A 27511-nucleotide genomic window follows, 5' to 3' on the forward strand; every position below is an offset into this window, starting at 1 on the left:
AGTAATTGTATATTATTATTATTATGATTATTATTATATGTACATGACCTAAGTAGCGGTTGCGCCAGCTGCTGGTAGGTGACGTCAGTGTACGCATGCGCATGAGAAGTGGGCGGAGATCTCTTGTCGGCCCGGAAGAGGAGAAAGGCGGACAGAGACATCAAGCGGTAATAACATTCAGTAGTTTAACTTTTAAATGCTGAACCGTGGTTTTGTTTCTGTCGCGGAAGTATCCTGGTAATGCGATGATTGCTGCGGTTGTAATTTCGGAGAGAATACTTTGTACGACAGCGGTCCAGTCCATGGGCAGCTTCGTTAGCGCTCTTGCTAGCTAATGTTAGCTGGTTTGACAGGCCCTGACTCCACCGAACAGCCTTTCAGCGGAACACAACACACCACGGAAATGTGTCGCTCCGAGGCAGCTTCCCTGTTTGTTCGACGTATCGTTTTGATTGATCGTGCAACATATATATATATATATATATATATATTAGCGAAACCTTGGGATATAAGAAAGCCATGCTACAGTTAACGAGTGACGCTCCCTATTTGGGAGCATTATTTGTTGAGAAAATTGATTTGTGTTGAATTTGTGTAAGTGCTGTGTTGATTTGGTCTCTTCTATATAGATGGCTGCAATCAGGAAGAAGTTGGTGATAGTTGGGGATGGCGCTTGTGGAAAGACCTGTCTGCTCATCGTCTTCAGCAAAGACCAGTTCCCTGAGGTGTACGTCCCCACTGTGTTTGAGAACTATGTGGCTGACATTGAAGTGGATTGTAAACAGGTAAGACCTCAAACACAGACTGTGATATAGATCCAAAGGGCACAAAGGGGGCTTAAAGCCATGCTTTTATCATAATGTGTAATAATGGTATTAACATAATTGTATTTATTTATTGCCTTGTCAAGGTTTTTTGACTGAAAAATGTAAAGATACATACCATAGTTTTCTCAGATCCCAAGGTGCCATCTTCAAATTGTGGCTCCAACTATAATCTTCATTATCAATTCATTTGCAAATTATTCCACTCAATCATTTGATCAGCAGAACACGAGAAACTGTGAAATCATTTCTAATTTCCGAAAAGCCAAGATGATGCCTTCAAAGTTCTTTTCCTTTTGTGTGTGTACAAACGAATACTGTATACCGTAATCATAATATTTGTACATAAAAATTAATAGTTAATTTTCATTAAAGTAGTTGCCAATTACTATTATGTTATGGATCTCTGTTGAATCTTATAAATTCTGCTTTGTCCTCCAAAATAATTTCTGAAAATGACAGTTCCATTTGTTAAAATGCATGATGCATTAAACATAAGATAGGTATTATTTGTTAACAAATGGATGGAGTGATCATTATTTATATAGATATTTATATTGCTCAACTTTAAGAATAACTAATATAATGCAATAATAGCCAAATTATTTATATTAAATGTTCAAATGTCCCTCTTTATGTATTGCACTCTTGTTTCTCAGGTAGAGCTAGCGCTTTGGGATACAGCAGGTCAGGAGGACTACGACAGACTGAGGCCTCTTTCCTACCCCGACACGGACGTTATTCTCATGTGCTTCTCTGTAGACAGCCCTGATAGTTTAGGTATTGTCCTTTTTAGTCACATCTCTGTATACTGGACACCTTATCATTGTTACATTTATATATGTCACTGACTACTGGACACTTTCCCTATATTCACTGTAGAGAATATTCCTGAAAAATGGACCCCTGAAGTGAAACACTTCTGTCCAAATATTCCCATCATCCTGGTGGGTAATAAAAAAGATCTGCGCAATGATGACCACACCAGAAGAGAGCTTGCCAAAATGAAACAGGTTTGTTATGCGTTTTTAAATACCCACCCCCTGCTTGTATGAACTTGCCGTAGCTAGGAGGTGATATGACGTCCTCTGGTGGCTCTTGTTTAATGTAAAACATGCTGTTGTTATAAATGTTAACTTTTTCTCCAACATGCTTCCAGGAACCAGTTAAATATGATGAAGGCAAAGAAATGGCCAACCGCATCAATGCCTACGGCTACCAAGAGTGCTCTGCCAAAACCAAAGATGGTGTGAGGGAAGTCTTTGAGATGGCAACAAGGGCAGCATTGCAGACTAAGAGGCGCTCCAAGAAGGGCATCTGCCTTGTGTTATAGGCTCTCGGAGAAGAGGAAGCAACTTCAAGCACAGCTGGAGGGTGCAACTTCCATTGATATTTGATATAGGGCAGAAAATTTGGGTTGGTTGCTGAACCATTTTCCATATGTTTCATTTATGATGACTCCATTATCGTAAGAAAGTTAAACCAGGTCGAAATTTAAATCTACTTTTGTGCCATTTCACTTGCTCCTATCAACTTTTCTGATTTGGATCTAAATCTGTTGGGCTGGTGGTGGTGGTGGGTGATTTGAAATTGATTAGATGTGAATGTGTGAATACAGTACATGCCATTATTGGAATTAAGAAAGAAAACATTATTACCCGGCCAAAGATAATGGGTACTCGAGAGTAAAAGACAGAAGAAAGACCTAAATATATAGTACTTTTGAACTGAAACCATGTGGAAATGACACATCACCTATGTACATGTAGTGCCTTGAGAGCAGTGGTCAAGTCAACTAAGTTGTGGGGTAGGGATTCATAACTTAGATGCTATGTTGTTGTCATTTGTAATGTCCACACAATATATTTGTGAATGCTCTTTCCTTGTCTTTGGCTTTGCTCCTTCAGGCCCATATTTTATACTCAGATTGTATGAAATGTTTAACAATACCGAATGTACTTGTACTTCAGAGTATGTATTTGTGTGTGGAAGCGTGCAGATGTGTAGCGATTTCTTTTCTCGAATGCAGGTCTGCATTGACAGTGAATGTGTGTATTTGAGTGGGTAATTATTAACAAGTGTTTGCAAAAAAGTATGCATTCAAAGGCCTTCTCCGTCACTGACCTAAGCCCTTGTATCCATGCCAAAGTTACCCCTGATGGCCACAATTTTGGCTCAGATCAGTAACGAAATTAGAAGCTACTCAGTGACATGGAAATCTTAACTTTACTGGAAGACATTGTCCTATACCTAGAGGCACAATCAGGTTAAACATCGGTTTTTTGGATCTTTTTCCGTGTATTGAGATTCATTTGACTGTTTTTAAAAAGTGGATCAAATTTTGAGTGGTGTAGCTAAGTCTAAGTCTTTCATATAGATTATAGGCTTACCTTATTACCATATTATGTACTGTATATTTTACAAAGCTTTTTAAGGACATTATTGATGTGTACTGCGGCTTTGTATTTTACTGAACTGTCTCCAGCCTTCTTTTGTTATCATTATTGTTCTATAACGTTTTAATGTTGAGGATTCAAATTTTTGTAGTCCATTTTAATAATTTTACTCTATCCTGTTGTTTCCTCACCTTGTCAGTTATGTAATTAATTGTAAACTGTTGTATTATTTGTTTTCAATAATTGAATGTCATGCTTGGTATGCAAATGTGAGAAGTTGGTGGTGGGTGGCTTCATCTTTCATTCCATTTGTTTTTTTGTACTGCAGCATTAAAGGTTCTGGATTTTTCTTTTTTCAAAATAAATCTAATATTAGGGCCGTATGTTGTGATGAGTGTAAATTGTCTTTGATCATTCACTATATGTTATCGTTACATTTTTTTTCCAACAAAACACCCACTGACCGTAGATATTTTTTATTACATAGTTATTTTTATTTGATGAGGGAATGTTTCTCACAGCCCTAAAGCCCTGCCAAACAGTCATGGGGAAATCGGGTTGGCTTGTTTGTCTTGTCCAATCAGCGTCTACTTGTAATAAGGTCTGTAGCCAACTACCAATCAGATATCTGAGTCAGGTCAGTTGTCCCTCCCCCTTCGAAATGTCTTCCTGTGGCCATTTTGCATTTGTTTTGGAAGATAAATATTTACACTTGGTTTACGGAAAAGTAGCGGAGACATTTTTTTTAAAAGACCCGAGCTTCATCGTGATATTTAAAGAGCTACTTGTGTTTATATGGGGGCACTGGTAAGTCTGTGAAAATGAACGATGAACAATGAACAATTTTAGTTGTTTTGGGAGCAGCATTGGAGACGGTGTCTTTTGCTAGGACTAGCTAGCCAACATCAGGCTAAAGTAGTTAGCTTGGCAGCTAGCCGAGATGACCGCTATACGTCATTGTTGAATACTTCTTTTTTGGCTCGTAATGATGAACAAGTCACGTGGATAAGTGGTGGAGTGGAAGCCCTACGTTTGTTAATAGGTGATTTTTGGCGAGTAGTTCGAAAAGCAGTGACAGTAAGTGGTTTTATTTTAAGTTTGAGAGGACATGATCCAAATAAACAGCTAACGCGATGACAGAGCTTCGTTTGCTTTTCATTCAGAAAGCTAAAATGCTGAAGCACTGCTCTATCTAATGCTATAAACAAACAGAGGACAGAGGCCAGGAGCAGATTTCTTGCATCGGCATGGACTATGACAGGTGAGTTAAGCATTCAGTACAATCATTGGCCTCCAAATGAGTGCATCTGTCAAGACTTGTCTTTCATTGCTAGGAGGAGTGGGCGAGGTGACCGCTCAGGTCGCTATGGTAACACCCATAATGATCACAATTTTCGGGACATGGACTACAGGGGTTATGGCCAAGAGGCTGGAGAAGGGGACACAGATGGACCGCACGGCCACGCGGAGAAGTCGCAGAGCGTCCAAGACATCCAGAACCAGCCGGGGTTTAACCAGAGAGGAGGTGGTCAAGGGAACTTTGGGCCTGAAGGCAAAGGACACCTGTGCCCCCCTTGCACTCAACCGCAGCCTAATTTAGGCCTTCGTTTCCTCCACGGGGAGGAGGAGGGATCCAGACAGGAGTTTGATCAGTCACAGCCTGGCCTGCGGGAAGGAGTCCGGGGGAATGGCGGTAGAGGCTTTTCTGAAAACATTGCCCCACATTGTGGAAGTGGAGATGGCAACTGGAGTTTTGCTGGTATCCATTCTGAACAGATTGAACACAGTATGGAAAGGCAGCGGGAGGAAGACAAGCTCTCTCATGGTCCATTGAAGAGGAGTGTAAGCCGTATTCTCTTTTTAAGGCATTTCTATTTCTTTGACTTCAGCAACCGATTGCTAAGAGTTCTTGTTCTGTGCAGGCTCTTCTAGTGGGGACAGAGGAGCATAGTTTTGGAGTCTCTGGTCCAGATTTATCAATTGAGGAGTTGGATCAGAGAGACCAGGACTACCGTTCAGATCTAGACCACAACCAAAGGCCAAGCAACATCATAATGCTTCGCATGCTGCCACCCAACGCCACAGCCAGCGAGGTAAGTGTGTACTCCAGGAAAAAACAGTGAGGCAAACATTGTATTTATTATTATTACTACATTTGTATTGTATGTCGTGAAGCCATGTTTGAGTTTATCTGATGTTTTTTTGGGCTTTAATGTTTCTTCATAAAATGTTCTCTGTCTTTAACAGATCCGAGCACAACTTGAGGATCAAGGGATCCAGCCAAAAGAAGTTCGCCTCATGAGGAACAAGTCTTCAGGTGAGAACTGAACCTTTGTCTTGAATTTGTACCCTGAGTTACTTTTCTTTTATATGTTTCAATCATTCATCAGTAGCTCTTTCATTGCTCTGGTAGGTGATCTCCTTCTAGCTCCTCTTTCTCTCATGAATAATGCCCTCTCTGTTCCTTCTTTCTTTCTTCCTGACATTGCCTTTCTTAATATTCTTGTAGTGTGGTGGATCGCTAATGCAAAATAACTAATTTATATGTTCGTATTTGCAAACAAGGATTTGGTTACGTGCTGTACGACATGACTCTATCCAGATGCAGCAGTTTGACATTAAAATAATGGCGTGCTGTGTTGTTTCTTCCTTTCCTGTATCTGTTTATTGGCACAAACTATCTGCAAAGTTTCATTCCCCCATCTTCTGTTTCCGAGGGTATAGATTCTACTCTTGCCAATCTAAGCTGGTTAAAGCAATTTGGCTTCCTGTACAGGTGGTCCACACTTAACAATGGAGTTAAGTTCCAACGACCCTGTCGCTAAACGATTTCCTTGTTAAACGAAACCCGTTAACCTTTTTTATATTTGTATATGCATAGGCCATTTATATTGTTCAGACATTTCAGAAAGCCCATCGTAACTTTGATTGGTCGTTAAACGGGTACGTGTCATTTCCGATCAAGAAAAAAGTCATTTTTAAATTGAAATCTTCCAGGGGTATCAATAATTTCAGGCCTAACTTGTACGCCTGAATTAGGTTTGGTTGCAGCGTTGGGTGCTACAGAGATGAAAGTTTACAACAATATTAGTACAAATATAAAAAAATCGATGTATTCTTCTGTGAAAGTTTAATATCAGTGTAAAGCACCGAATCGGATAGTTTTACGAATGCATCACTGCTTGTGTGTCTTGATGAGCTTTCACTGCAGTGCCCATTTGTAGAAGGGGTGTGTGTGTGTGTGTGTGTGTGTGTGTGTGTGTGTGTGTGTGTGTGTGTGTGTGTGTGTGTGTGTGTGTGTGTGTGTGTGTGTGTGTGTGTGTGTGTGTGTGTGTGTGAGTGTGTTTAGAGGTGTTTCGTGCAGATGCTGCCAGTTTCAATGTTTACAGATTGTCACATTAACATGATCACATTCCCTGACTCCTGCACTGTGACTCTGTTTCTGGTATTGATAACATACTTCATGTTGTTGTCGTCGTTTATTTGATGCGACTCTAGCTGCTCAGAAACTAACTTACTGAACTTTATTGCTGCTTCAGAAACAAAAAAGGGAAAATGACAATGTGGTGTCATTTGGTGTACACCTGAACACACTGACGACAGACGGCCTCGTTGTAGCTACGTGAGCTTCATCCATTCTACCAAAAAAGAAACCTGTGCCCTTTTCTCTTTCTTTCTTGTGTCGATGGCCTCTGTTAACTCACTGGTCTCTTAGTAGTGCCTATCTCACTAAAACACCCTGCCTGTCTCACCTATCCATCACTTAAAGAGCACTCACTTTAAAAATGTTAAATGATGGTCTGAAATTGTAATGCCATGAACATTGTTTTTCAATTGAAACATTTGTGTAAAATGTTGCAACCAGTCATTAATGCATTGAGAGTCAAGCCAGGACACCTGTTACATTGTGCAAGCTGCTCGCTGACTCTCGGATATGCATGCATGCGCGTACGTGTGTCTTCTGTGTTTGTGTTCTGCTTGAGTACTCCTTCATTTTGAAAGAGCTCGGATTTCTCTCCCCATTTACTTGACCCTGTTGAGATACTTGACATTTCCTTCCTCCCAACCTTGCAGAGACTTTAGCGGCAGCTCTCCCAACTGGTTGCCCAAGTGTGGTATTTCCAAGGAGGGAAAGGAAGCAATCATTTATTAGTGGTGATACAGGGTCTCTCTTTCTCTCTCTCTCTCTCTCTCTCACCCTGTGGACATGAAGCACTAACCCCTCACTGCGTTGTTATGTTGTTGTTGTTGTTCGGTTACCATGGCGCTGGGCGGTGTCCAGGTCAGAGCCGAGGATTCGCCTTCGTCGAGTTTAATGTCATACAGGAGGCCACCCGCTGGATGGAGACCAACCAGGTCACTCTCCCCTACACAGACACTTGTACACACACACACACACACACACACACACACACACACATGCACTGGAACATATGGCATAATATCAGGACTACTGTAGATTCACATCATGCCTTCTCGTGCATTTCAGTATGATATACAGGCATACAGACTGAATCATTATTTTTAGGTAGGTAAGTGAGTCGTAATCATTTCTTTCTGCTCAAACAGAATCCCAAAGTAGGCAAATTCACCTTCTTGTCTGTTTGGGGCCAAGTGACATCGTTTTCATGACATGACCCTCCCAGTCACATTTGCTTGTCATTTGTCCAAAACAAGCTCCTCTTTTAGCAGAGAACTCCTCGTTGCTCTCATCTCTCTCGCTCTCTTCCAAGTTTACAGCACCACCTCCAGGAGCGCATGAGAGCGTGCATTAAATTCCTCACATGGGTCTATTGTATAGTACAGTAGTGTTTAATTTGCTTGAATCTTTGCTATCTGGGTAGTTATTGGTGGGGGGTGGGGGTTGTGAACGGAGAAGGAGGCAGCGGGATGGGATGTGTGGGGAAAAAATGTGAAAAGGTTTCCCCTTAAGGGGGGAGGGATAACATAAATGAACAAACACATTGTGCTTTAACTATGAGCACTCACACACACACACACACACCATCTCAGTCCGTCCCAATTTCCTAAAGCTGAAGGCTGTTTTCTTTGGTGTCCACTTTCTTTCAGCCTTTCTCTCTCTGTCCCACTCTCCTTCTCCTCTTTTTCCTTCTCTTTCCTCTCTTGTGAGTTGAGGCCGCTCTCTGGCATGGGTGGTGAAATGATTGCTGATTATCATTCTTTGTTCCTCCTCTCTCTCTCTCCCTCTCTTTCTTTATTTTTCTTTCAGGCAGTGCTCTTGATTCTGGGGCAACGAGTGTCAATGCACTTCAGCGACCCAAAACCACGTGCCAACGAGGACTGGCTCTGTAACAAGGTTGTGTGTTTGCTTTGTTAGGCATGCATAGATGAATATCAGAATTTGTACGCACGCACATCAGCCATAGTTGTCCCTTGTTCTTTTCAAATGTTCAAGCGTTTTTAACGGTAGACACCTTTCCTACAGTGTGGTGTGCAAAATTTTAAAAGGAGAGAGAAGTGCTTCAAATGTAGTGTGCCTAAGTCAGGTAAGGTTTAGTCTAGTGTAATGAAGAAATTGCAGCTATTTTGCACAATCACCTCTGACCATGTAATTATAATTACCGTAATGTCCCTTTGTCTTTTCTCAGAGGCTGAACTAAAGATGCCTCAATTGCAGAGAGATTTGCCTGGTGGTCTTCAAAAGGAAGGGTTATTGCTCCTGCCTGCCCCCTACCATACTTCTGTTCCTACTGTCAACCCTGGCCAGGCCACACAGCCGGCGGATACCGCCAATGACAGTGAGTCTATTCGTTGTCATTTATTCCTTTATGATCATTTCTTACTCAGAAAGGACTATTTTTTTGAACATCATAATTTTTTTTTAGCACTATGCGTTTACCTGGTACCTAAATTGTTCATTCTTGTCAAAGAATATGACATACTATTCTCCATTCCCATTCTCTACTAGCTCTGATTCTCAGAAATCTTGGTCCTCATACTTTAGTGGAAGCAATCATATCAGCCTTGGCTCCGTTTGCCACTCTCTCCACTTCCAACGTTCGCCTAATCAAGGACAAGCACACGCATCTCAACAGGGGCTTCGCCTTTCTCCAGCTCTCTACCATTGTGGTGAGAAACATTATGAAAGAGATGCACGTGCTGTACACAAGCGCTACGGTGAAGTGTGTCAGAATTGTCTTTCACTTTCACTTTGCATTTAACTTTAACTTCTTTTATATTAATGTGACCAATACTAACGACCAGGCCTTTTGTCACCAGGAGGCATCTCAGCTGCTCCAAATCTTGCAGGCCCTACAGCCAGCGCTCTCTATTGACGGGAAGACTGTTGTGGTGGAGTTCGCAAAAGGCTCGAAACGGTAGGAGGTCACATGCTGTAACATTGCTGGGAAAACCAAACAAAAACAAGAGAGCATTGTGTAAATAATAATGCTTGAATCAATCGGTGATCATTGTTCCACTTTGAAACTCAATTGTCAGTCATCTAAAACAAGTTCTTAGCCCAAAGGTAATTTGGAAATGTTTATTGCCAGAAGACAATTGTAACCGCCTCTCTGTATCTTCCCCCCCACACCAGCGATGTGTTCCTGACGGATGGTAACCGAGTGAGTGCTGCCACAGTGGCCAGTACAGCTATAGCTGCTGCACAGTGGGCTGTCACACAGGTAACGTGTCCAAATAACAGGTTTCTACTTACCTTTGATTATCATTGTATTTGTGTTTTTTTAATCCTCTGCTCAGCTGTAGCTGACGCATTTTGTATTTAGATGATTTCTCTATCCAACTTTCATGAACACAGTAGCCCAAATTCCTGCAGGGAACGTCATGACAACTGGCACGTGCGTCCATTTGGACTGATTGTTGAGATGATTATAATTTTGGGGCTCAAAGGTCAACTTCACTGTGACCTTAGAAAAGGCTTTAAACCATAAGCCAAGAACTGATGCTAATAATGAACTAGAAAAGACCTCTGCCAAGCAGCTCATAATTAGATTTACACCGTACACATGGTGATCCGGATCATCACCAAAAGGTTCTAGATTGTTCTTGGTATCTTTATACACCAACCATGAAAAGTAAAATCGAATCAGACTTGATTGATATTTTTAACCAATGTTTTACCTAAAGTCATTCTGGATCCGATTTTGATTAAATTTGATGATAAAATAGAGGCTCCCACCCTACATGAATGTGTTAAATTCCATAAACATTCGTCAATAATCTACTGAGATATTGAGGAACAAATTTTGAGGCTCCATTGACTGCAATGTTGCCTAAAATGTAAAACTGATCCAGAATCCAGGATTATTTTATGGATTATCACCAAAATGAAGTAATCTGTTCCTGGTAACATTCCCAACATTTCCTGAAAATTTCACCAAGATCTGTCTATAACTTTTTGAGGTAATGGATGGACGGACAGACAAACGCCGGCGATTACATAACCTCCATCTCAGCAGAGGTCTAATAGGATAAAATGAAAACTTAACAGCGTTTTATTTTCAATAGTCAACTTCTGTTGGACGTCATTCTGTTTGATAGCTAAACAGTTGTCTTATTGTTAGGCAGTGATAGAACTCGGGATCAGAGGGCGGAGATTGTGTCCACCTTGAAACTATTATTAATTATCATTATTGAATCTATCTTTCATTTTCAGGCGGCTCAGAATGGATCAGGTGGAGGGCAGAGTCTGGAGACGGCAGTGTATCAGCAGGGGGCGGCAGTGACCTACAGTCGAGAAAGAAATGAATACTCTGGAATAGATGGTACGACTCTGAAAGCCCAGGCAGATGTCGCTCTTGCTGCTTTGCCCAATGCTGGACTTCTCCTAATGGGGGCATATATGGGAGGGACTCCCCCAGGTTGGTGTCAGATTCCTTCAGTGCACATCTGTATCATTTTAGAGATTTCAACTGAAGGGCAATCAAAAATCATTTGTCTTTATTTGCCCATGTGCAGTTTCTGTTTCATCTGAGGCAGTGACATCTGGATCAGCCGCTCCAACCGCTCAGGTATGTGCAATTGTTGTTACCGTCTGTTCTTGCGTTATGTTTTATCATCCATCCTTCAACATACAAACTACAAACTCTGCACAGATTGGATTTGAGCCCGGTGCCTTCTGGATGTGAGGCGACCGCTCCACTGCGTTTAATGCTATTTGACTTTATTTTTCCAGGTTGAGATTGTGCGTAATCCACAGGCGGTGGCTCCCATCCAACCGGCGACCCCGGGCACTGAGCATGAGCTCCAGCAGTACCGTAAGGCTTTTTTTTAAAAATCCTTTGGTCTTTGCAGGTTGAGAATATATTTAATGTTCAGTCATAAAGTGGTTACACAGACTGCTTAAGGTATTTTGTGTTTAGTAAAGAAAATCTTCACTGCCATCAGAAAATGGATATCCCTTTTGTGACAAACATTTCAGTTAGCTCACATTTTCTAATGAATTTCCAAATGATAATTTTTTTTAATGAAATAATCATTCATAGTAGATTATGTTTGAGCGTGACTTAATTCCATGTTGTTAAGAATGTATAACGAATCATGGTGCGACAGATGATCAAATGTTCCTGTGTTCCTTGCCTGCAGCTGTGCCAGATGTGTCCACATACCATTACGATGAAGGCTCTGGCTACTATTATGACCCTCTCACAGGACTCTACTACGATCCAAACTCGCAGGTAAAGAGTGGTAAAAGAACTGCTGTTGAATCAGTACATTACTCAGGTTTTCTCCTGACTCGGCATCCGGCTTTGTATGCCTCCCGTTGCAGTATTACTACAACCCTCACACGCAGTTGTACATGTACTGGGATGGAGCGAAGCAAACCTACATCGCAGCTCCTGCTGACGAGTCAAATACAGAAGGTGCTCCCATTAGCACAGCCCCATCAGACTCGCTGTTTCCTTCTCCTGGCAGCAAGGAGAAGAAAGACAAGCCTAAGAGTAAAACTGCTCAACAGGTACTTTCCATATTGGATACAGGATCTTAATTATTAACACCTGCACGGAGCATCTTTTATGATATGGTCATTGCTTTTTTTTTTTTTTTATCAGACATTTGTGCCATTTTGTGAAAATGTGAACAGAATTATAAATACAACTGTTGAATTTCATTTAATTACTGCACAGCAGAATAACACCTAATGTTAGATTTCTATACATCCTAACCAAAATTTTAAATATGTACCATTTGAGAATGAGTTATTTATTGCAAGATGACCGATTTAGATTGAAGATGCTGTCCAGGTGCGGTTATTAATGACCCAGATTAAATCTGACATAGAATGGGGGGAAATGTATACCAAAGAACTCCAGCCAGCGATTGTAAATAAGGAGCTCGTTTCCGGGAGAGGGTTCACCTCTGTCACGCAGATTTAAGTACTGGTACCGCTCAAACCGGCAGAACGGGCTCAAACCGGTCCTGCTGCAAAAGGCTCTGGCTACTATTATGACCCTATTATGCTTGCTTTGCAACAAGCTTAAAATTTTGCGTGAGCTTAATAAAATAAAAACAATCATGAGTAAATTCCCTTATTCTATTTCCCATTATTTCTTTATTTTTATAATGTGTTTATATACCGTAAATTCCGGACTATTGAGAGAACCTGATTACAAGACGCACCCACTGAATTTAAAAAGAAAAAAGATGCTGTACAGGTATAGGCCTCACCTGTTTGTAAGCCACAGGTGTCCATGTTGTAAACTGAGATATTTGAGCAGAAAGATTCTTGTTAACATTTAATTAAATAAATGCTCCCCCCCCCCTCCCCCCCCGATCAGTGCCCGTAGCATGACACATACCTACCAGAAAAGTCATTGATCGCTATCTTCATCTTCCTCCTGCTTATGGTGGCATTTTTAGCCTGTAAAAATTTGCCGCATCGTTATATAAGACAGTATCTTTCAAAGCGTGTGAAAACAGTAGCGGCTTATAGTCCGGAAATTACGGTCATTTAAACTATAATAACAGATTCTTCATTGAATATTTAAAGAATGCGCTATGATATATGTATATAAATCTGTAACTGAAATTACCTATATCAGGCTGTGTATCAGAATATTCTAGATTTACAGAATACAACATTTCAAAATGGTAAATTTTTTTCGGTTCATTAAATTAACCTTTTTATCTTCTGGGGTTTAATGTAATAGATTGCCAAAGACATGGAGCGCTGGGCAAAGAGTCTCAATCGACAGAAGGAGAACATGCGATCCGTTTCCTCCCCTTCCGTCGGCGCTGCATCCTTACCACCTGGGTACCATAGAGCACCGGCACACAGTCGACCTGATGACCACCGGGAATCGGCTAGTGCTGATGCAGGCTACGCTGTTTTGGAGAAAAAGGTGCAGCGCATCATAGAGCTCGGGGGGGGGGGGGGGTATATAATACCTGTCAGCTGAAGGATCAATTGTAAGACGATGTTTGGACGATCCCGTTGATTGTGATTTATTTTTATTCCTGCAGGGAGCCCTGTCTGAGCGACCGCAGATGTTTCTGGACCAAATTAGACAAAGTGCTGAGGTAAGAACCTGTTAATGGTGATCCACTTCATACATTAATGTGTGTGTCTGGTTTTTTTTCTTTCTTCTAACTTTCAGACTTTCACCTTATTCCTGTAGCATTCTCCACCTCAGCAGCAGGGTCTGGTCGCGGCCTACAGTGGAGAAACTGACAGCGAAGAAGAGGGAGGCGAGCGAGACGACCGGGAAGGGAGAATGACTGACTGGGTTAAACTTGCCTGTCTTCTGTGTCGGAGGCAGTTCCCCAGCAAAGAGGCCCTCGTTCGGCACCAGCAGCTCTCTGAGCTACATAAGGTGGTTTATCAACGCAGTATGAATGTGATTCGCAGCAGGGTCCAAGATTTACTTTTTGACTCACCAGCCAAGTGGACCGGTAGATGGAAAGACATCCACCGGGCAAAATAAAAATACAGATTCTGTTTCATATACATTAATAGAGACATTTAATTGAGATAAAGTATTATGTTGATTTAAAACTCAAAAGGAGAGTCCAGAGCAAAGTTGGCACAGATATTATTTTGAATATATTGATGCATGGCTGAGTACCGGTAACTAACGGCTGAGTACATTTCAGGAATCCAACTGAATTATGCAACACCAGAAGTCGTGACAATGGCTGCACTCATGGCCACGGACGTTTTCCAGTTTTTTCTCGAATGATAAACGAGTTATGTCGATGTTTTTCCTCGCCATGCTGTGGCGACACACTAAACAGCTCATCGCTAATGACCTTTGCATCATACTGCGACTATTGTCTTGGGAGGCAATCACTATGTACCACCTTGACTCACGAAACTTCCTCCTTGAAGGTGTGTCTCCTCCTTTGTCTTTATTGTCAATTCGTTTTAGGTTTTCAGGTTTCTCCACTCCGTTCTGGTAGTGCCACATACACCCTAAAGATGTTATCTACACTCTCATCTTCTCAAGACTTCATTACTGCAACTCATTCCTGTCTGGCATACACAATACATCACTGTCCCGCCTCCAACTATGGTGCAGAACGCAGCAGTTCGGCTTCTTACTGGTTTTAAGAGACGACGTCAACTCACCCCAGTCTTGGCTTCGCTGCGCTGGATGCCAGTTAAATTTAGTATTTATTTTAAGATTTTATTGATTGCTTTTAAAGCTGTTACGGGTCTGGCTCAAAGTTATATTTATGATTTATTGGTGCTATACGAGCCTCCCTCACTACGTCCATGTATCTTCTACTGGTCGACCTCTAGCCCTGTTCCATCTTCAGGATCCTTCTACCGATATAGTCCCTGTCTCTCCTCTGGACAAGTCCAAACCATCAAAGTCTGTCCTTTCTGATCTTATCTCCAAAATGTCTAACCTTCACTGTCCCTCTTATTGCCTCATTTCTAATCATATCCAGCCTGGTCACTCCCAAGGAGAACCTCAGCATCTTCGTCTCCGCCACTTCACGCTCCGCCTCCTGTCTTTTCCTCAGAGCCACTGTCTCTAAGCCGTCCATCACGGCTGGCCTCACCACCGTCTTGTAGACCTTTCCCTTCATCCTCGCTGACACTATTACGTTTGTGGTACTCTTCCTTCGCATAAAGCCATACTGCTGCTCACAAATACTTACTTTTGTCCTGAGTCCACTCCTTTTTCATTTACTTGTAGACCTGTGTTTTAACTCGCTGTTGTGTATTTGAACTAGTCGTTAAAAAGAGACCAAACCCAATTTTGTTTTCAATGACAAAGTTTCTTAAGTCTTGTGTTGCCAAAATAAAATAACTCCACCTCTTTTGTAATTGCCTATAAAGTGTCATTTCTTGTCTGCCCTTAGCAAAACTTGGAGCAGCGAAGAGTCCTACAGGAAAATGGAGGCAAAGAGGTTGGTAAAGTCTCAGGGTCTGAATGTAGTGGTTGATCAAGAAAGGCAGCATAGAAATGATTGCATTGTCTTCTGTTTGTTTGCAGCAGTTAGCAGATCGAACTGAACTGCCTGAGCCTAAGAGGAAGAAGATGAGCCACATGTAAGCATCGGCCACATAACAAACATAACTGCAGATGTTGATGCTTGACATGTTCTCTGTCGTCTTTGCGTTGGTTCTATTTTAGTAACATAATAATAATAAGCTATGTAATCGCTGGCATCTGTCTGTCTGTCCGTCTGTTAGCAAGATAACTCAAAAAGATCTGGACGCATCTGGATGAAATATTGACGAATTGTCGGAAATCGTACCGGCAACCAATGATTACATTTTGGTGACCATCCAAAAAAGTTCCTGTATTCTGGCTCACTTTGACATGTTCAGTAACATTGCAGTCAATGGAGCTGCTTCAAAATTTGTTCCTCAATATCTCGGTTGATTATTGACTGATGTTTATGGAATCTGGCACAGTCATGGAGGGTGGGGACCTCTATCTTATCAACAAATTTAATCCGAATCGGATCCAGAATGACTTTAGGAAAAAATATTACCTTTTATCATTGACAACCCTATTTACGGATTCAAAACTCAGTTAAAGACACACATCAAGTCTGATTCGATTTTACGTTTTGTGGGTGGTGTATAAGGATAGCAAGAACAATTTAGAACCTTTTGATGATGATCCAGATCACCATGTGGATGGTGTAAATCCAATTAGGAGGGGAATGAGCTGCTCGGCGGAGGTCTTTGCTCTGAGTGCTTTTCTAGTTACATATGCTGTGATGTAATCTGTCTGCTATGTAGGTTATCGAAGCACCTGTTCCTAACGCTGTGCACCAGAGCGGTATATCGCTATTACAAGGTGTGCAGCAATCAAAGTTCTTTTTCTTTTTAGTGATGGGCTAACCGGCACCAGTCTTGGCGCCAGGATGCTGCAGGGTGGAGTGAAAAAGGTTCTATTACGCAACATGCAAGCGGAGTGATCATTCACCCAGAAGGCACTCCTTTTGATTATGGACAGCACAATGACGAGGCAAAGAAGAATCATCTTGAAATCATGTACATGCTAGCAGATGAACCACTTGCCTCCACAGTGGTAATGCGCTCGGTGAACTCGCAGTGGATGCCACGATATTGCACAGAATGCACTTTTTTTGCTTTCTTCTTAAATGATGCAATTTTGAGTTCTCACTTGCTTCAGAGCTTGTTTGGGTAACATTGGAGAAAGTAAAGATTGGTAGACAGTTGGAAGCAAAATTATTCCACCTCCATTGCATATTGGTGTATGCTAGGTATCAGAGGGGGGATGCTTCTTTCATTGTCTCAATACCCTCTGAGTAATATGCCTCATGAGAGGCAAATCAAATATTGCTAAATTGGTGTCAGCCTTCATAGACTTACTTGAGAAGTAGTTGTTTTTATTGCAAACGATCCAAGATATACACCAATGGTGACCCGCAAGGACAACAGACATAGTCTAGTAAGCTCAAAACTATCAAGATCTTCTGGATGCAATTGTGTCTCGAAAATCACTTTTTTCTGGAGGAGGAAAAGTCTCAGATAAAACCCACCATACCTACAGTGGAGAATGACTGGATTCCCCGTGATGCTCCAGTGCTTGGTTTAATCAGACGCCACCAAGACGGATTCGACATCAGGAGAAATGTAGAAGACCTCTGTCTGTTTGAAAACTGACACTTTTGCTGTCATTGGTCCTTCCAACATGAGACACAAACAGACAATACTGCTTCTGACATGGTTTAAGAATATTTGCAGTATTTAGTCCCCTTACTTCATTCCAGTAGAAATGTTACTGTAGAATTGGGGGGAAATGTGGTTGCAACATGTACATCCAGTTATATTGTAGAACTGGGGGGCACTTTGCCAATGAGGAATGGGCTAAGATTACGCAAGGACGCTTCTCGAAGCTGGTTTCTGGTGCAACTGTTCATAGTGGCAAAAGGTCGCCTCGTATTTGATCATTTAACTAAGGGATGAAATTACTTTGGAATGAAGTAGTCAGTGAAAATGGCTTCTTGTCTGTTTGGGTTCACACATTTTCTGCGCTCCACTACATATTTAGTCTGTTCTTTTTTGAATTGGATATTACAGCAACTGATATATGAGGTTACATTATTACACTAACTCTAGTATTTTAAACGATGGTAGTTGAATAACTTTTCTTCCAATTTTGGATCCTTATGGCAGCACATTGGATTTTCTAATATTATTGTCTATGCACAATGTCTTTTTTTTCTGAACTGAATGTTCTGCCTCGTCATTTACTGAATGTCTGATCTGATCCGTGTGTTGAGTTTACAAAACTGGCTTTGTGAACTGCACAGGGTTAGTTAGGGTTCAGTCTGGGAGTGTGTCAGACAGAGTTTGTCCTGCAGTCGTTTGTTTAATAATGTGACTCATCAAGCTTGTGTAAAATAATTCAAAATAAAGTTTTTATCATTATTTCTGACTGACTGTCTTTCATTGGCAGTAATAATCTGTAGTAATCTGCAGCTGAAGTTTCAACACGCTGCTTTCAGATTTCCAAAGCTGTGTCTTTGCAAATCGGTGGTAAGAAAAGAGGAATATGGTGCAAACTGTTGCTCTGAAGTCCAATGCAACAGCTGTCGCAAGAGGGGGGGGGGGGGGGCAGCTGTGTTGCCATGGCAGCTATAACAAACATGGCTCTTGGGTTGCGTTGCGATGCTCAAACAAAACCACGGGATACGCGTTCGTGGATTAACTACGGATTTATAAATGTAGGTTAATCCGATTATCTTGTACTATTTTTTTTAACTAACATGGTAAATTAACGTGATTTGATGGGTTTCAGAGCTTCACGCACAAAGTCTGAACAGTAAACGAGTGCGGTTTTGGAACGCTTGCCAAAACGATCGCTTCATTTTGTGGCACAAAGCAATTGTCAAGTGAGATTGACAAGATGCCAGAGCATGAGGAGCTGTTTCCAGCAGCAGAGGAGGAGGACGAGGAGGAAGAACCTCATCACGGAGATGGCGAGCCGGTAAGGCAACCAGATTAAAAGAGAAGGCGTGTTTTTTTAACGAGACCTCTTTAGAAGGGGCGTGTCTGGTAAACACTGTACAGTCAAACAATAGTATGTATTACAGTACAAGTACAGTCAAACATCCTGTCAGTGTTTGGACTGGGGCCCCTGGATATATATGGATCTGGGTCTTTGGTACACAGTAAAACTTTATAACAGTACAATAGGTTGATAACATTCTTTTCATATAGGTACGGTTTTGCCGGTTGACCCGAGAAAGCATAAGTCAGGGGCTCTCATTACTGTGCCACACAGGAAATGGACTTGGACATGTATTCGTAAAGCTGGACCTTATTGATAAGTATATAGACATATTGACTGCATTTGTCTGTGAAGTTCACGCTTCCTTTCATTTACATGTGATTGATTCCATCATCATTTTTTGTCTTTGTCACTGCTGTGCTTCAAAGACGTCTGAATGACATAACTGCAATCAGCAGTTACGTTCACCTACGTTTTCTGGACGTATCCAATAATCACCTGACTGATCTGTCTCCTCTGGCATCTCTAACCCAGCTGCTCTGGTTGAAGGCAAGGAGCGCTCTATGGACCGACATATACCTAGTATAAGGCTGCCAAATCACTTCCAGCTAACCTGTCTTCCTAATTTTAGGTCGACAACAATGCAGTGGAACGCCCAGGCAACGTTTTTGCATTGTTGAATTACCTCCAGTGGTTAAACCTGGCGGCGAACCAAATCACAGATCTCACAGATGTGGCTGGACCTGCATTAGAGACTCTCAATCTTACAAGTTAGTTGCTGTTTGTTTTTGTTTTTTTACTCTGTAAAATATATCATTAAATATTTTATGCTGCTTATGCTGCTTATATTAGTGTTGCATGTGTCCTAAATACAACTCACTCTTCATTAGCATTATTTTTGTGAAATGTGGAAAACCTTGGAATCTCTCTGGCAGGGAACAGGATTCAGAGAGCGAGTCTCCGGGGGCCCTGTTTTGCAAACCTGGTCACTCTGGAGCTGAGGGAAAACCACTTGGATACAACTAACGGCATCGATATCCCAAACCTGCGCCATTTATATCTGGTAAATACCGCTAGAATGAATTGTTTATTGTCCCCAAAAGAGTTGAGGACAGTTGGACTATTGCATCTCGATATTCCTGCTCTTCAACCAGGCCAAAAACGTCATCAGACGTCTTGAGGGGTTGGAGAAGTTGGAGCGCGTCACTACCCTTCACCTTCGAGACAACCAGCTGGAGACTCTGGATGGCCTCAGCCCTCAAATGAAGTGTCTCAAATACCTCAATGTCAGGTACAAGGTCAAATAATGACAGGACAATTTAGTGCCATAGTAGCGGCTGTTTATAAAGCATTGAGTAACGCCTCTCGCTCTCTCTCTCTCATATTGAAGAGGTAATTCCATTAAAGATGAGAGCGCCCTGCAAAGCCTTAGGGTCGTGTCAAACTCTCTGCAAGCCTTGGTCGTTTCTGACAACCCTTTGGCGGAAACGTCAGACTACCGGCTGAATGTTCTGACGCTCCTGCCGCAGTTGGAACGACTTGACAAAGATGCCGTGTCCCCTGAGGAGAGGAGCGACGTCCAGGAGCGAATCCAAGTAAGGTTTAATTAAGGAACACGCAGGCCGTTTCTGTTTGTGGCATGGAAAGAAACACAAACCGCTTGTTTTACTGATTTTTCTGATGATGTATATATATTTCATTTCAGGAACACGAAGAGGAGGAAATACCAAACCCTTAAAATATTTATTGTTGGAACAAAGAATGAGGAAGAATTTCACTTCCTTGAAGGCATAGAGGGATTTTGTGTGTAAGTGGGTGGTTGTGTTGTCCGAAATGTAACGTATACTCTGAAAGCATGTCTTTATTCATACACTTTATCATAAATAAATTGTACATGTTCTTACAATCTATTTTAAGGTGTGTGTTTGTTTTTATGCATCAATTGCTGTGTGCAGACGCAGATAATCCGCTCGCCGTTTAACAGTGGAATGTGCTTGACATGAATGGAAAACCAACAAGGCGCACCTAATGAGCCGTGTGTCTGACTAATTGGAGTGAATTGAGGTTCTTAATAATATCGTACTTCCGAATCACATTAAAGAGGCCTTATAATGGCTGCCTGTAATGATATGCGGCCAATGCGAGGTTTTACTCGTTTTAAAAAAAGGAACCTCAGCTCTGCATCTTTCACGGACTGAAAAGTTTTTTTTTTTTTGTAAGCTTGTGCAGCTTTTGTGCCACGACTACTGTTCCTCCAATGACAGGACTGGATGGGAGTGGTTGACAGGAGGCAATAAATACCCTCCTGTCCCAGGCTCCTTCCCACTCAGGTTGTACTTTTCAAGCAGCATCCTTGTTCAGTGTTGAAGTGAAGCAGAAGCCATGGCCAGCTGCCACAAGCCCGATGAAGTAACCCTGCAGGCTCTGAGGGACATTGCAAATAAACTCAGGGTTAACTCCATCAAGGCAACGAAAGCCAGTAATTCCGGGTAAGTAAATCGAATGAAATATTGAATGGAATTCTGTTCCATCAGCTGCAGGTGCAGGTGCGGCGCAGCGTCGAAGCTGGTTGTGAAAAATGTTTGTCACCATTCTGGATTTTGGAGATCCAGACAGGAATATTTTTTTTTACATGGTTTCTTGTTGACCGCAACGGAATTGTTACGTTTTGATTCAGGAGTGATTAGGAATGCATTTTTTGCCTTCTTGCATCTGTGTGTACACAGCAAGCATGAGAGCAGCTTGCTTGAAAGGTTGTATGTTCTGATAATTCTCAATTTGAACTGATTAAATTGTTTCAAAAGATTTTCCCTTTAAGAAAATAAAAACAAAATTGTTTTCAAAGACTATTTTCCTTTATTGTTATATGTGTATTTGTACCACATGCCCAAGTAGCTCACTTAGTTGTGCTTTCATTGCACCCTCCATGGAGCTGCCGAAAATGTTTTACTATTTTAACCTTTTAGAACCCTTGTTCAGAAGGATGTCTTGTGTTTTTTGACACCCTTCTTTCTTTTTTTAAAGTTGCTGTAACCATGATGCAAGTTTGAATAATGTAATCCAGTGGGTTTCTGGCATGTCTTAAATTACACAATTTGTAAATCCCCCCCCCCATATCAGGAAGTGTGGACGGTGTTAAGTTACACTGGGGTTTATAAACATGTTTATTTCATGTATTTATTTTGACAACAGTCAGATACTATTTATTAGCTAACATACACGTTTGCATATTGTGTGTTTCATTTTTTTGCCGGTATGTTGCAGATTAACAAATGAGAACATTTACATTCCCAGAGTAACTGCGTCACATCTACCACAGAGTTATCCGTCATGTGTGGTGTCTTACTTCTTATCTGACATTTTTTCATTATATTTACTGCTTATATTTTATTTCTTTCCTGTGAACTGTTACCAATAATCAGGAATCCAATCTTTTCACAGTCACCCCACATCATGCTGCAGCGCAGCAGAGCTCATGTCTGTGCTCTTCTTCCACACCATGCGCTACAAAACTGATAAACCTCGCGACCCGTGTAACGACCGCTTTGTGCTCTCAAAGGTTGGCATACATTTATTTCTACATCAGACCAGTTGATACTCTTTCATTCCTCAGTGCTTCTTAACACCATTGTTTTAAATTCCTCTGTCACATCCTCGTTCTAGGGTCACGCTGCACCTATCCTGTATGCAGCCTGGGCAGAGGCAGGTTTTATCGATGAGACTGAGCTGCTTAACCTGCGTAAGGTTGATAGTGACCTTGAGGGCCACCCCACACCAGTAAGTCAAATGTGTTGATTCCTTGGAGAACAGAATATATTATAAATGTCACTGCACTGCAGCAAATAACCCCCAAACCTATCTTTTTTTTTTTTAAACTAGAGACTGGAATTTGTCGATGTGGCCACAGGATCTCTGGGACAGGGTCTTGGGGCTGCTTGTGGGATGGCCTACATTGGCAAGAATATTGACAAAGCCAGGTCAGTTAGTGTAGATTAAAATAACAGTTTCTGAAAAGGCCTGGAAGGCTTAGGGAGTGACTTGACTGCCAGGTTCTGCGACATGATTCTTCCTAAATGTTCCGCCCTTGCCCAAACTACCCCCCCCCCCCCCACACACACACACACACACACTCCCCGCCCCCTCATTGTAACAAATGCTGACAATCAAGTTTGAAAAAGTACTACCACATTTAATCTCTCATATGTATTTTTCTGGGACCAAAATTTGTTGATAACTGATTTTTATGAGAATCAATACTCTGTACTGGAGAGATGTACCCATAAAAGTGAATAGTAAGACAAACGAACACAATTCACCATGAATCTGCCCGGACTTTCTGTAACAACCTTTCTTTTATTACATGGACAACATGAATATTCCCCTCTTCTACATTTTGCAGTTTCCGTGTATACTGCATTCTTGGTGATGGAGAGTGTTCAGAGGGGTCAGTGTGGGAGGCAATGGCTTTTGCTTCCCACTACAAACTGGACAACCTTGTGGCTATCATCGATGTCAACAGGCTCGGCCAGAGTGAAGAAGCGCCCCTGCAGCATAACTTGGAAACCCACCGCATGCGCTGCGAAGCCTTTGGGTCAGTACCAAATGTCTTCCACTTGCATGTGTTTACTATGGAGCCCTGTGATGTTGCCGTCTTTTTTTTAAGATGCCTCCTAAGATGTTCTCAAAATTTTGCGTGACTGTATAGTTTTATTTTGGTTTTTCTGTATTAAAATGAAGGCCCGATCCTTCCGTTCATGAGCCGTTACTATTGATGTTAATTGTTTGTCTTCATACTAGGATGAAGCTATGGTTGGAAACATTTTTATAGCCCTCCCCCTTCAAAAAAACAAATCAAAACTCAGTCCATAAATGTAATGCTTGAAGCGTTCAGAATTTATAGCCCTGTGTTTTTAGGTTAACTCTTGCTGCAACATGGGTTATGCTGTGATGTTTTTGTAGATGGAACACTTACGTCACGGATGGCCATGATGTTGAGGCACTGTGCGAAGTTTTCTCGCAAGCTCAGCAGGTCAAGGGGAAACCCACCTGTATTGTCGCAAAGACATACAAGGGCAAAGGCATCGCAGGTAAGTGGTTGTCATATGGTCAGTATGACAACAACGTCATGTCATTCTGAATTTGGTTGAGCCCATTTTTTTGTGTGCGTCCTTGTCTAAAGATATTGAGGATGCGCTTGACTGGCATGGAAAACCCCTCCCCAAAGAGAAGGTTGATGGACTGTTGAATGCTATTGAAGCTCGGATCCAGAACAAAGGAAAGGTTCTGCACCCTCAGCTTCCCCAAGAGGACATGGCAACTCTCTGCTTCAGCAAGACCACTCTAAGTTCTCCCCCTTCATACAAAATAGGAGACAAGGTAGGCTGAGACAGACTTGTAATAGTAGCAATGCCTCTACACCATCTATTTCTTGGAGTATTTTCCTTGCGTCATGCTGTCTGGCACTGCTGGTTGATCCAGTGCTTCTGTACCACACAATTCACATGCGTACTTCTACTGTAAAGTTGGGTATTTTTACATGGGTTCTTTTGGGATTTGCACTTTTGCAGTCAGGCTCAAGTTGCCATTTTAGTAACTAAAATTTTTTGCTCTTTTGGTTTTTATATTTCATTGCCACAGACTGCCGCTTGGATTTCATCGGGTTTTAATATGCATGTAAAATATATTTTCTATTTTTCTGTCACTTTTTCTGTGTGGTTGTATTAATTACCTTGTTATACTGTTTCTACTTCACTCATTCCCTTCCTGCCCTGTCAGATTGCAACAAGAAGAGTATACGGTAAGGCGCTGGTTAAATTGGGCGAGAGCAACTGCAGAGTGGTGGTCCTTGATGGAGACACCAAGAACTCCACCTGTTCATTGCCCTTCAAAACGGCCTTTCCGGGACGCTTCATCGAGTGTTTCATCGCTGAACAAAACATGGTAGGCGATATTTAAGCTTTTCTAGAAACTCTGTTGCCATAATCGCTGTCGCCTTTTCTCTAATCTGTTACTATTTATGCTCTAGCATAATAATCCCAGCCTCAATGCTGCTTGTCACTTGTGACCAGTTTTACATTTGTCTTGACACGCGTGTCCACGAACCTATATTATGATGCCGTGTCTGGTTTCTGCAGGTAGGAGTTGCCATTGGCTGCGCGACTCGTGACCGTACAGTTGCTTTTGCCAGCACATTTGCAGCCTTCTTTTCCAGAGCCTACGACCAGATCCGTATGGGAGCAATCTCCCAGACTAATGTCAACCTGGTGGGGTCCCATTGCGGAGTCTCAATCGGTAAGTCGAGTGCTCGGGCATCTCGCATAGAATAAGACCGTACTCTCTCTATGATCGGTGTTAATCTGTGTTCAGGTGTGGACGGTCCTTCCCAGATGGCGCTAGAAGACTTGGCCATGTTCCGTGCAATTCCAACATGCACTGTGTTTTACCCCAGCGATGCAGTGTCTATGGAGCGGGCGGTTGAGCTAGCAGCCAACACAAAGGTTGGTGGGCTACCATCATGAGCCCAGTTAAACCGTCTTCATGATGTAATGGTAATCTTGTATTTTTATAACTCTGACTGTATATTCTCAGGGTGTGTGTTTCATCCGTAGCAGTAGACCAGAAACGGCAGTCCTCTACGAATCTTTGGAGACGTTTGAAGTGGGCGTCGCCAAGGTAAATTAATACCATAATTAGATTCTAATCCTTACTAGTCATTGGTAAAAGAAATGTGAACATGTATGTCTTGACTCCCAATCAGGTAGTTCGCCAGTCCGACAATGATATTGTGACTGTGGTTGGAGCTGGTATCACTCTGCATGAGGCCCTGGCTGCTGCTGACACGCTGGCAACTAAAGGTAAACATGTTGCACTCATGGGTGTAGCTACTGAGGCATATATTTCACAAGTTGCCCCAAAGGATGAAGACGTAAGCCGTTTAAGGAGCATCTCAGAGTAATGTTTTAATAATGAATTCCAATAGGGATGAACATCCGTGTGATTGACCCGTTCACCATCAAGCCTCTGGATGCAGACACCATTATTGAGAGTGCCAGAGCCACCGGGGGGCAGATCATCACTGTGGAGGACCACTACATGGAGGGTGGGTTTACTTCTTGTGTTCAGTGCGTCGCTACTCTGTAGCTTGATACATCGTTATGCTGAAGACATGAATTGAGTTTAGACACCGACACAGAAATCATAAAGTTATTATTAGTTTTTTTATTTTATTTTGCCAGATCAAATTTATGACCTTAAAAAAAAAAAGAAATAGCAACAGGAACAGGAATAAATATATTCAGTTGCTGTGCTTTTTATTCTTTTTTTTATTTGGATTTCAGACTTCCAGCAGAAACGTATTCTACATCCTGTTGTATTTTGTTGATATGAACTGGCATGTTCCTGTCTGTCCAGGAGGTCTTGGCGAAGCAGTGCTTTCAGCAGTGGCGAAGGAACCTGGCATCACTGTGACCCGGCTGGCGGTGACTGGTGTTCCCCGCAGCGGCCAGCCCCGAGACCTACTTGATCTTTATGGCATCGATGCGAAGCACATTTGCAAGACTGTGCATCAGCTCTTTGGAAATAAGGACTGCACATGATCTTTAACTCGCTGCTCTGCTACATCACAACCATCTTCTTGCCAAACCTGCAGCTCTCTGGCAAAAACCTGGAGATCTGTTTTGTTACTATCAGAGGAAGATGGGTGTGAATAGCAGTGTGTAGTGTTGGTGCTTTTTCTATGTGTCGCCTGTAATGTGATTTTCTTGTGATGGGATTTACTGATCTTCAACATTCCTTTTGTTTTCAAAATGGTGTGCAAGTGGCACCAACAAGACACTGGGGAACTCTAAATGCAGCAGGTTGATTGGGCATATTAGCAACCTGTCCAGTCGAGGTCCACTGTGTTGAGTCACAACTGCTAATTTCTTCACATTCCATAGGACCATCTATGGATGGCTTTCGCTGCACTTTTATTTTCATGAGCACCGTTTCTCTCGATCACTCTGTGTTCAGTCACGTCATTAAAAAGATGTGTAAGTTGCTTTAGTTTAGATGAGTTGACTCTATTTAATGATGAGCTGTTAAAACATTCCTTTCCTATCGCAAGCATCATGCAATGTTGCTGTTGTGACTTTGTGAATTAAAATTTTTAAAATAGTAAATCTAATGCCATCGTCTTCCTTGCTTTATCACCATTGGCAAGTTTTCACCAACTGGCTTGTGGATGCAACAAAAAATGGAGGCCTCACACGGATCAATGAAAGTATTTTCTGTAACTCAAATGTATCTCATGTTTCATCACAAGAGAAAATTGTTAATTTGCTAATATAAGAACTCCAGTGCACACCGTGAACATTAAACTAAATGAACCGCAGGCACTGAGCTCAGTGCTCTAATTTACCAAAGCACAGTGTATCCAGACATACATGTGGGCACAGAATCTAAAGACAGGCAGATCATTGTTCATTGCTAAAGGTTTGTTTTCATACTTAGATGCTACTGAAGCTTGACCAAATATGTTTTTCTTCAATCTGAGCTGTGAACCGCCCCGTCCCTCGCTGGAAGAAGTCCAGACTCAGTCAGGGGATTAACATGAACCTGGCAGAAGATCACATCATGTGTCGACAAACATGATCGTGTCAAACAAGAATCTGTCAGACTTATGAAACTTCATGTGATTCAGATTCTCACTGTCTGCCTGTCGTGTCCTCCTCACAGCAGGTTTTAGCAGACGGTTATAACAGGGTGAGGAGACAAGGAGGAGCAGGGTGCGTCCGTGGATATCGTGGTGCAGGGAACAAGGGGCATTATTAACAATGTTTTTTTATATGCCTCTCTGTCTCCAAGATATTAATTCCTACGCTTTTGC

At 41.9% G+C, this 27511-nt stretch overlaps 4 protein-coding genes across 4 annotated transcripts; all 4 read left to right on the top strand.

The window, feature by feature from the left end:
• Positions 1-138: 138 nt before the first annotated feature.
• LOC137904064 (rho-related GTP-binding protein RhoA-C-like) lies at positions 139-3603 on the top strand. Its single transcript, XM_068748232.1, has 5 exons — positions 139-167; positions 630-785; positions 1484-1604; positions 1707-1837; positions 1984-3603. Exons 2-5 carry the CDS (start codon positions 630-632, stop codon positions 2155-2157), a joined length of 582 nt encoding a protein of 193 aa, XP_068604333.1. The 5' UTR covers positions 139-167; the 3' UTR covers positions 2158-3603.
• Positions 3604-3940: 337 nt separating this feature from the next.
• Positions 3941-18062, top strand: rbm10 (RNA binding motif protein 10). The gene is made up of 23 exons (XM_068744392.1): positions 3941-4027; positions 4384-4481; positions 4555-5062; positions 5143-5313; positions 5468-5537; positions 7503-7576; positions 8451-8537; positions 8667-8727; positions 8830-8979; positions 9150-9310; positions 9461-9558; positions 9777-9864; positions 10857-11061; positions 11159-11211; positions 11376-11457; positions 11786-11877; positions 11970-12158; positions 13351-13542; positions 13664-13720; positions 13819-14013; positions 15512-15559; positions 15646-15701; positions 16495-18062. The coding sequence occupies exons 2-23, from the start codon at positions 4468-4470 to the stop codon at positions 16580-16582; spliced, it is 2739 nt and encodes a 912-aa protein (XP_068600493.1). The 5' UTR covers positions 3941-4027; positions 4384-4467; the 3' UTR covers positions 16583-18062.
• Positions 18063-18540: 478 nt separating this feature from the next.
• lrrc23 (leucine rich repeat containing 23) lies at positions 18541-20478 on the top strand. Its single transcript, XM_068752985.1, has 8 exons — positions 18541-18621; positions 18855-18964; positions 19074-19194; positions 19277-19415; positions 19581-19708; positions 19800-19936; positions 20036-20240; positions 20351-20478. Exons 1-8 carry the CDS (start codon positions 18541-18543, stop codon positions 20381-20383), a joined length of 954 nt encoding a protein of 317 aa, XP_068609086.1. The 3' UTR covers positions 20384-20478.
• Positions 20479-21027: 549 nt separating this feature from the next.
• Positions 21028-26744, top strand: tktb (transketolase b). Its single transcript, XM_068745676.1, has 14 exons — positions 21028-21134; positions 22087-22204; positions 22309-22422; positions 22525-22622; positions 23045-23236; positions 23605-23732; positions 23825-24021; positions 24421-24585; positions 24780-24936; positions 25012-25142; positions 25234-25317; positions 25403-25499; positions 25625-25744; positions 26056-26744. The coding sequence occupies exons 1-14, from the start codon at positions 21028-21030 to the stop codon at positions 26238-26240; spliced, it is 1893 nt and encodes a 630-aa protein (XP_068601777.1). The 3' UTR covers positions 26241-26744.
• Positions 26745-27511: the final 767 nt, after the last annotated feature.

The sequence above is a fragment of the Brachionichthys hirsutus genome, chromosome 2 (assembly GCF_040956055.1).
Source record: "Brachionichthys hirsutus isolate HB-005 chromosome 2, CSIRO-AGI_Bhir_v1, whole genome shotgun sequence".
Classification (NCBI taxonomy): Eukaryota; Metazoa; Chordata; class Actinopteri; order Lophiiformes; family Brachionichthyidae; genus Brachionichthys; species Brachionichthys hirsutus.

Bases quoted from the DNA above. Each gene is read 5' to 3' on its own strand.
- tktb (XM_068745676.1), top strand. From the start codon at position 21,028: ATGGCCAGCTGCCACAAGCCCGATGAAGTAACCCTGCAGGCTCTGAGG. The intron at 22,205-22,308 runs GTTGGCATACAT...TCCTCGTTCTAG, and splicing joins ACCGCTTTGTGCTCTCAAAG to GGTCACGCTGCACCTATCCT. The intron at 22,423-22,524 runs GTAAGTCAAATG...TTTTTAAACTAG, and splicing joins TTGAGGGCCACCCCACACCA to AGACTGGAATTTGTCGATGT.
- LOC137904064 (XM_068748232.1), top strand. From the start codon at position 630: ATGGCTGCAATCAGGAAGAAGTTGGTGATAGTTGGGGATGGCGCTTGT. The intron at 1,605-1,706 runs GTATTGTCCTTT...TATTCACTGTAG, and splicing joins AGACAGCCCTGATAGTTTAG to AGAATATTCCTGAAAAATGG. The intron at 1,838-1,983 runs GTTTGTTATGCG...ACATGCTTCCAG, and splicing joins AGCTTGCCAAAATGAAACAG to GAACCAGTTAAATATGATGA.
- lrrc23 (XM_068752985.1), top strand. From the start codon at position 18,541: ATGCCAGAGCATGAGGAGCTGTTTCCAGCAGCAGAGGAGGAGGACGAG. The intron at 18,965-19,073 runs GTATATAGACAT...TGTGCTTCAAAG, and splicing joins AAGCTGGACCTTATTGATAA to ACGTCTGAATGACATAACTG. The intron at 20,241-20,350 runs GTAAGGTTTAAT...ATTTCATTTCAG, and splicing joins ACGTCCAGGAGCGAATCCAA to GAACACGAAGAGGAGGAAAT.
- rbm10 (XM_068744392.1), top strand. The intron at 11,212-11,375 runs GTATGTGCAATT...TTATTTTTCCAG, and splicing joins CAGCCGCTCCAACCGCTCAG to GTTGAGATTGTGCGTAATCC. The intron at 14,014-15,511 runs GTGGTTTATCAA...GTCTGCCCTTAG, and splicing joins AGCTCTCTGAGCTACATAAG to CAAAACTTGGAGCAGCGAAG.